Consider the following 9,677-nt stretch of genomic DNA (forward strand, 5'->3'; position numbering starts at 1 on the left):
TCATTCTTCATAAGAGTGTATTCACTCTATACATCATTTATGTTATCTTATACAATCATGTTTGACAATCTTAATATCAAATGAATTGGAATGGTTTTATGAGAAGGGATTTAGACTTTTCATACTTTTTTAATTGGTGGTTTTTATATTAAAAATAATAATATATTTAATTATTTAATGTGCCAAGTTTGTATCTCAGTCATGTATTATATACAGTGAACATGGGGTTGATTTTGTTTATTGTATTATATAATATAATTATGTAGTTTCAATTAATTGTTGAAGAAAATGTAAATATATTAAATGTTCTACATTTATTTTATTATCTATAATTTATGACTATTTAAATGTTTAATAAAGTGGTTTTGTTTTTACATTAATTGTGAAAATAGTCACATGACAAGTTTTATTTATTGTTATTTGAGTTTCAATAGCAATGTGATATATATTTCAGTTGTTGAGTGTATGTTCAATTTATAAATCGATTTATATCTAAAGATAAATAATGATGATCATCCTAGGCCACCAATAGACCAATGAAATTTCAGAAAAGTGCTACAATTTTGTATTGAACCAAAGTTGTGCTGTGGTTAGCATGTTTCATCATGTGTTATGCTATATAATTTTAATACATGAACTTAATTTTGATTAAAATTTATAATTTTCCTATAGAGTCCTACAATAGAGCCCCTAGAATGTGTTCCCTTAACAGCAGTTTCATTAACGCAAAGGCCTAATGCGCCCTGGTTTAGGGACCCTAAGTGGCCATCCAACTCTAGATTTTCTGGACCAGCCCTTCCTCTAGGTTTAGTCAGTGAGCACTCATAGCTGTTACACCACTGCTTAATAGGGGTGTCCCAGAGGGGTTTTACTGTAGTCAAATTATAGACCGCCAAAACACCCAAATACTGTAGTAAGTACCTCAGATGATTTTATATGTGATATCATTTCTTTATTCATTACCTATTAATTTATAAATCTTGGGAAAAAAATATTCAAGAATTATATGAGGTACATTAAAATTGATTAATTTTTAATGAATATGTTTTGTGCCAGATGAAGATATTCGCATATATTTTAAAAAGATATTTACTATAATACTGTATTTGAAATTGTATTATGTTGGTTAATAAACATTAAAATGGAAACTATTCAGTGTTTTGTTTTTCTGTTTCAGTCATTTGTAAATTGATATATTTCATGGATTAATTTGCATATTTTAGTAAATTTTACACCTGACTATTAAAGAAAATGTGTATGTTGTTGCTTATCAGTGGTGAATATAAGTTTGCGCCAAGCCTAACCAACAAGATTAAAAATTAACAAAATAATACCGAATACTTGTACCATTAACAGTCACAAATGTTATTCATTTCTCTAGTATAATTATTATTAAAACACAAATTTACTGGTACAACAATTATATTTCTATCTGCATTTTGAAATATGCAAATTATTAATTCATGCATGACCTCTCCTGTGAGATTTCCGGGTCAAATAAACATTGTGTACAAAAACAACCACCAAAAAGACACGACGTATCGTGATTTTATCAAGGTAAATACAGTGATTTTTCTTTATTATATAACTAGTTTGAAAATGAAAGGCCCATGCAACCTTAATATAGAATACAATTTTTACGCATATTATTTTGATAAGCCTCGGTCTTTAGCTAAAACAGTGTGGTTTGCAGTTGAAAAACACCTTGCCCTGGCTGGCTAGGCCAGGCCTGGTCCTCGTTTCCTCCTTCTTGTTAGCACCTATAACTAAGCCGTAGCCTAGGCCCTAATAAGCCTAGTGGCCTAGCCTAGGCATGTTACCAATGACCAGTGTGCAGAAAGCTGATACTGTGTCTTTGGATGTTATAACTGAACACAACATTCTCTCAAACTAAATAGTAAAGTATGGGTCTAGCTAGCTTGGCTTAGTAGTTATAAGGCCTAGTACTAGTTAGATGCAAGCTAGCTAGGCTTAACTAAAGCTTTTTAATTAGTTCTAATCGCGCATAAGCTTACTTTTACCATTTGCCGCTTACCGTTACCACTCGTCTAAATTAGCATTTAGGTCGGCTTTACTAATAACCATCATCTTTACTCACCATTGGGATTTGTGGAGATGAATGTCCCAACTTATTCTGAACTTTCACAGAACAGAATGTGGTGGCATAAATCCTAAAGAATTAAACGTCTGTGAAAACAATTTATTTGTGGTTTTCTTCTATTTTTAACTAGGAAGACTATGGTTGTTTTAAATGATGTCATCTTCTGTTGAGGTCTATAGCGAACTAACAAGTGCACGTTTAACTCTGAGTGATGAGAATTGCAATAGCTCGGCCTCAGGTGAAGATGAGGCAGAGAGATCAGTCGGAGGGGATGGTTTGTCTATAAACTATGACCATATAGGATCACCAGAAATAGGTTTCACACCTAAGACAGAAATGAACGACTTGTACCCTGTATGTGAAGAAGGCTTAGACAGTTCGCACGCGTCCGAGCCATTGAAGAAGCTTCGCTCTCACACAAAAGCATCGTCGAAGAGTGTGCCCATAGATTCTGAGAATAAGAGAAGGTTGTGCGTTGTTTGCGGAGACTATGCTTCGGGATATCATTATGGGATAGCATCATGCGAAGCATGTAAGGCGTTCTTTAAAAGGACAGTACAGGGTAAGAATCTATTTTATGTGCTTTCTAGTGCAGAATTCCTATTAAAGGGGACACGCAATAAAGTGTTCTCTTGATATTAATGTTGTTCCTGAAAAGGGGTTGTTAAAACATATTGCCCCTCATTCCTTTCACAGGAAATGCCATTGGTTGATTTTGTGTTATGATAAAACATTTGTATTATAATAAAGTGTACAATATTTAATTTTAATGGATATAAATACTGTACACCTTTTACAGGAAGAATTGAGTATGCTTGCCCATCTAATAATAACTGTGAAATCACAAAGAAGGGCCGAAAGACTTGCCAAGCATGTCGATACCAGAAGTGCATTGAGATGGGCATGTTGGTTGAGGGTAAGAGGCATTTCTTCACAAATAGTAGACTACAGTACTACATCAATTATTGAAAATTTAGTTTAATCAGAACAGTGGGCTTATCAATCTGTCTTCAACATTATAGTTCGCCCAGCATAAATAAAATATTTCAATTCAATCCAATGTTAGGTTATCAGTAATCAATTCATTTAGATAATGTTGTATGTATTGTATTATAAAAGAGGCATGTTTTTTTTTTGTCTCTAATTATGTATCAAACTTAAATCAACAATGCCACTGATATGTACAGTGATTAAATAGTACCATAGCGACTACAATTATTATCAATCTTTGTAAAGATAAGAATGGTTATGAGTAATATTTAATAAATATACTAATCTAAGATCGGGTCAGGTACACTTTGTAGAAGTCCTACTATTATTAAAGTACAAAAATGGGAAATAGAGCTATTTGCTACTGCTTCACAATACACATGTTGACATAACACATTCTGATACTGGTGTAAAAACACTCAGTCACTCCATTTAGCTGGTGGTAGAACAGTAGTAGTATAACACAACAAGAAGGCAGGTCGTTCACATTAATAAGAAACAAGAGGGGACCCAAAAGACTACCCTCAGGGACTCCACATCTCAATAGTGTCAGATCTTGTACCCTTAATATCGACAATCTGATTTCGTTCAGACAGCTTGGAACCGGCATATTATTAAATATTTTAAGTTTTTTGAACCAGTCAAAACCATTAGTTATTTGAACTCTAAGATGAACATTAAGATGAATGAGACAAGTATCGGTAGAAAACGATTCACGAAGCCCAGATTAGAACAAATTATAATACTAGTCAAAGGTCAATGAGCATACCAGAGTAATATAAATATGGTTATTGCAGACATGAAGGTGTTATCTGCTTATTACTGTATATACAGTAGATAAATATTGTTTTGTTATTTTGAAATATGGAATTCTGTGTAAATAATCTTATTGTTAACCAAATGTCACAGTAGTCAAATAAGTAGTATTGTTTTATGATTACATAAGACTGTCTAGAAACTTATGACTAATATTATAACATACATATTATATCTTTGCACAGTAGTACAGTAGTAGCAGATTTATGGTCTTTAACCACATCTTAGATTTCATGAGTTTGCCATAAACAATAGTTACAGGTCAAAGTTCAATGTCATAGCTACATTGTTTTGAAAGTTATCTTTCTACAGTATCAACAACAAATTGCATCATGTTTTTGACAATTTATTAAATTTTTCCATTGTATTATATGACTATTATATACTGTAAGAATAGTCGTATTTATTTCATTTTAGCAGTAACAGGTCTGAATTCCTTAATGGTCTGTGGTGTATTAGGCCAAACAATAGTTTTATCACCTTCGGGATTTGAAATATTTTATTTTATGAGGGCTTCACCATATCTACCACCATACATGCAACAAAAATATTAATGCTGAAGATGAGAATGATTGTAAAAAAATAAAAATTAATACACCTGAACGTTTTACAAATGCAATTGATAGAAAAATAAAAATGTTTTTTTCTTTTAGCTCTCCTTTATCTGTGTTAATGAAATAATTATGTACAGTAGTCTTGCTTGCTACAAAAAAACTATTACTATTTTAAAATAGAGGGCGCTGTAGAAGATTGATGCATGCAGTTTATTTTTAGGCCTATAATGAAGGAAAACAAATATTAGTGTAAACTTAGAATGTTTAAAAAAAAATTCTTTTCATGTCTTAAGGTGTTAGACCAAATAGAGTCCGAGGTGGACGGCAAAAATACAGACGGAAACCGGAAGAAACCGATTTTGGACCATCACCCTCAAGTAAACGGGCAAAAACCAAAAAGTGTAAGCTTTACAATTGTCATTTAAGTAAATTATTAATAAAAAACTATATATCCATATGTAAATTTGCCTTTTCTTTAGAGAAACCACTAAAATTTAGCTGGAAACTGCACACCCTTTAAAACTCATAAACTTTCATAAATTACCATAATATAATACAAAGTTGAAGAGTTAAATTATTATTGTTGATATAAAGTTTGCAGTACAACACATATATTTAGTTCTGAAATGAACTTCTCGACATTTCGATCAATATGCTTTACAATTACCATAATATTACAAAGTTAAACATATTTCAGTTATTTTTTATAATATGTAAATATTTTACTTTTTTCAGTAAATGAATTGACTCAGTTGTTGTTGCGGATAGATGCTCCAATAGTCAAATTAGATGTTGACCCTAACATAGATAGTAAGGATCCTACATATAGAGCTGTTAAAATTGTTGCCGATATTGCCGATAAAGATTTGAAATTTACAGTTAACTGGGCAAAAAAGATCCCAGGTAAGGCTCTAACGAGAAATGTATTAGTGGTGGTAACAACAGACATAGTGACAACAAAAATACATGTTAATAATAAGTATCCTGCCTGTAGAGAACGAACCCCGCTTTTTCCTGAGGTGCCCTTTTCAAACTAGAGGTCAGCAGTGAAAGCAGGACGATTTGAATTTTCTTGCGCAAGCACAGTGTGTAGCTTTGTACTTCAGGATGTTAATTCCACAACTGTGCATTCAATTGCGTTTTGCATTTGCGGAGTGTTTTAGAATATGTGATTTGAGTCTATTCATCCGTAGTATGCCAAGTAGTAACGATTGGGATCATTATTAATCTGCAGTGCTCCTTTTTACCCAATAAATAGGAGGAACATGAACCTCATAATCATTTATTATGCTCGGTTGTGGTTCATGGAATTCACAAGTACAAGCCATATTAATCCTGCAGCTTAGCTTATTTCAAGTTTTTTTATTAGGGAGCTTTTGATTTACGACGACCGACGACTCATGTTAACTCATGTTTGCATACGGAAATACTGGGACCTATGTCCTTGCTTCTCACCTCGGGTTTGATGGTTTCCAGGTCACAGATGGCGACCGATGACACATCAATTGACCTGACCTAGGTTGGTCTTTAGTCATTATTGTATGACACAGTTGAGGACCTACCTACTTTACTATAATTTACTATAATTAATGTAAGGCTTGTATATGAATTAATTTGAAAAAAAAAAAATTCTCTTCTGTTAAATTAAATGTGTGTTCCTCTTCTAAGGTTTTAGACAATTACCTATGACAGATCAAATGAGTTTGCTGCAGGGAGCGTGGATGGAGATCTTGATAATTGGTCTTTTATATCGCTCCATACATCTCACGAATCCTGACAGAATCTTATTCACAGAGAATTTCATCATGTCACGAGCGGATTCCAGATTAAACGGTTTTGATTCTTTAGCCGATCGTTGTTTGTATCTCGTGAGGAGAATGCGAGAAATGGATATTCAAAAAGAAGAATACGTCTTGTTAAAAGCAATAGCCCTCGTCAATGCAGGTAGTGTAGTACGCCCTCTATAAATTGACAAATATATATATATAAGTTGTGCCCAAATTTTGCATGGAATTTTTTGTAATTATGCATGTCATATTTAACACTGTGGGCTTTTGCATATTCATTTGAGAACAAATTTGAGTTTATTGTTGAATTAAAATTTTGGTTTATACTGCGGAAGAGATAATACATTTCTTGTGCATGTACAGTGTGTGTGGCATAACCAGGCCAGATTAGTCAAAAATAGCGACAACAAGAGTAATTGATAAAATCCGATTCAGTTTTAAATAAAATGTTTACATATTCAGTAACTCAATAAAGATTTTAAAAATTGTATTCTGCATACAATTTGTTAATAATAGTATTTAATATTCATTATAAATGGCCATAAATAAGGTCCAGCCAAAGTCATGCGCTGACTTTGCTCAAAAGAAAATGGCTGCCGTAATTTCTTAATCTCTATGTTTTACACAACAAGGTAGACATAAGACATAAACTTACTGTAGTATTTGTATTAATTAATTTATTAATTATTTAACTGTTTTCTCCAAAAATGAATAAAAAGATGATTAATAATTTTTTAATAATATAATTAATACATTTTTTTCTCTTTCCAGATGCAACTGATGTCGTTTGTACATCCGGTCTTGAACAATTAGAACTAAGAATTTATGACGCACTACATGAATTTATTCAAACGAACTATCCCGCCACTTGTGCACGGCGTGAAATGAAACTCATAACAATGCTTCCAGGATTTCGACAACTCTCAAACGATTCTATCAAACATTTCAGTAAGAACTTTGTGGAACGCAACGTACCAATGCGTGAACTATTCAGAGAAATGATGGAGGCTAAGCATGATTGCATTTAAAAGATGTGTTGTCCCCTAATTATGAAAAGAATATTTATAAAAATTACATTTGAAAATTAACTTGAAGTATCATAAGAAATGATAATTTCAGATTAGATTATTATGCTGGAGAAAGCAATAACTAAAAAGATACCCAGTCAATGTATGTGTTTTTTTTCATATTATCTATTACGAAATTGGAAGCAGTTTTAAAATACAGTAGAACTTATACTAAGTGGATATTTTTGGTAAATGTCCTCTTGATAGGGTTGTCCCTTAATTAGGTTTAAATACACAGGAAAGTGTCCCCTTAACAGGATGTCCCCTGAGTAGTGGTGTCCAAAAAGAGAGGTATACTAATTTCTATATTCAATTTGAACATTTTATGAAATTCAAAGTTTAATTTTTTATTAAATTTTTATTGGAAAGAATACATTTTTTAAAAGTTCTTAAAAGCTGGGTTACGATTTTATTGAATTTTACTTGGATATGCGTTTGCTTAGAGTACTATTTTGATGAATTTGAATTTGTGATTTGCATATCAGGTGTCAAGTCAAGAAATCAAGGAATATATGTTTAAGAGAGCTGTTATTTTAGTAAGTTATCGTTTTGGAATTAAGATGAAAGAATTGATGAAGAATTATTTGGTACCTTTGAGGTATTGTGGCGACCATTTTGCTGCATTTGGAAAATTGGAATGTGATACAGAACTTACTACATATTACTTGTCAGCATTATTTTTATACAAAAGGTATTGTAAGCAATAATTTTGAAGAATTTACTAGATTCTCTGCTACTAATATCAAGAAGGATATAATTCCGAGGAGCAAACATAGTTGGGGAGATCGGACTTTCAGTGTTGCTGGACCTAGGCTCTGGAACCACCTACCTTTGAACATTAAACACACATCATCATTGAGTCACTTTAAGTCACTACTCAAAACTCACCTTTTCTGATTTTTTCTACAGCGCCATGAGCAATGAATGTTGGAATGGCGCTATATAAATCGAACGATTGATTGATTGAATACACGTGATGTGTAATTTACCAATCAAATTGTAAGAATACAATCAGGTGTATTAAAATGAGGTTTATATATATCGTCTAGAGGCTGAACAGAAAGAACTTACTGAACTATGAAAAGGCGCCAGTGGTTTACTGTTGAGGAATCTGCCTCGAGAGTATGTTTGGCAACTCTCTTTTCATTTTCGTATATTTTTACATCTCTACACTTTTATTTATTTCACTATTGTTGCGGTTTAGGTTGTCAATTTTTCTTAAAATCTAAAACTTTTCCATTTGATGTATCCCAACTTTGTTTTTAATCAACTAAAAGAATAAGTTACAAAATGCATATCATAATCTTTATTAGTACCATATCATCATTATTAATATTCTTATCTTTATCAATGTCATTCTTACCATTATCGTTATGAATATTCTTTTTATCAATACTTACTTGTATCACAAATCTTTGGTTTTACCAATGCAATTTTCATCAATATCATCTTTATCAGTATCAATCATATCATTCTTATCGTCTGCTGTATCAGTAGCATTACCTTTATGAATGCATCCTATCTTTGGCATTGACATTCATATTATAAATTTCATCTTATCATCGTTATCATTATCTTTATCAATATCATTCTTATAGTCATCAATTGAACGAATTTGAAAATTGTTTTTACCGAACATTTTTTTTAAAGTAAATTCAAATATTGCGTTAAATATGTATATATTTTCAGAATATTATGTATATATTAAGTTTTATTGATTTCATATTACGTATTCCGCATTTTAAATGTTAGATTATATAATGAATAAATATATAGATTATCACCAACGCAATAATGAATTGATAGCACAATTGTAGTAAAGAACAAAGGTTATTGAGTTTTAAAATCAAAGAATGTAACAATTCGTCATTCCATTTCGACTGTACATATCTGTGTAACCAAGGAACAGTGACATTTCACTTCTCTGGTGTAACTATGGATGTATACGGTATTAGGGATGCAACTATGTCAATGAATAGAATCACTTACAGAATACATATTTTTATATTCATAAAATCTTTATATTATTCTAATTATAAGAAATGTTTGATTTATATATTAATATTAAAATGAGCTTGAAAGTTTTTGAGTTTTCAGTGTTTCGTGTTGTAATTCCATAACTTGCAGTGGTAAAATCTTCATTACTCCTGAATCCTCGAAACCAATTTATCGTAAATTTGTACATTTGTTTAACAAACTCCGAAAATCCAAATGAAGGAATATTTGTTCTCCAAAGAACATATAAGAACATAAAATCAGTAAGAAAATAGATGTTTGAAATACAGTAGCTAATAGACCCAGTTGAAATTAATTACATTTTTGTAATTTAAGCCTATATTTTTAATCTATACTGGTAAACATT

At 31.6% G+C, this 9,677-nt stretch overlaps 1 protein-coding gene across 1 annotated transcript; it reads left to right on the forward strand.

Moving 5' to 3' along the window:
• Positions 1 to 1,319: 1,319 nt before the first annotated feature.
• LOC144852155 (steroid hormone receptor ERR1-like) lies at positions 1,320 to 9,392 on the forward strand. The gene is made up of 7 exons (XM_078709901.1): positions 1,320 to 1,557; positions 2,232 to 2,663; positions 2,901 to 3,017; positions 4,755 to 4,862; positions 5,197 to 5,364; positions 6,130 to 6,405; positions 7,020 to 9,392. The coding sequence occupies exons 2-7, from the start codon at positions 2,252 to 2,254 to the stop codon at positions 7,274 to 7,276; spliced, it is 1,338 nt and encodes a 445-aa protein (XP_078566027.1). The 5' UTR covers positions 1,320 to 1,557; positions 2,232 to 2,251; the 3' UTR covers positions 7,277 to 9,392.
• Positions 9,393 to 9,677: the final 285 nt, after the last annotated feature.

Source organism: Antedon bifida, chromosome 9 (genome assembly GCF_963402885.1).
Source record: "Antedon bifida chromosome 9, ecAntBifi1.1, whole genome shotgun sequence".
In the NCBI taxonomy this organism is placed as follows: Eukaryota; Metazoa; Echinodermata; class Crinoidea; order Comatulida; family Antedonidae; genus Antedon; species Antedon bifida.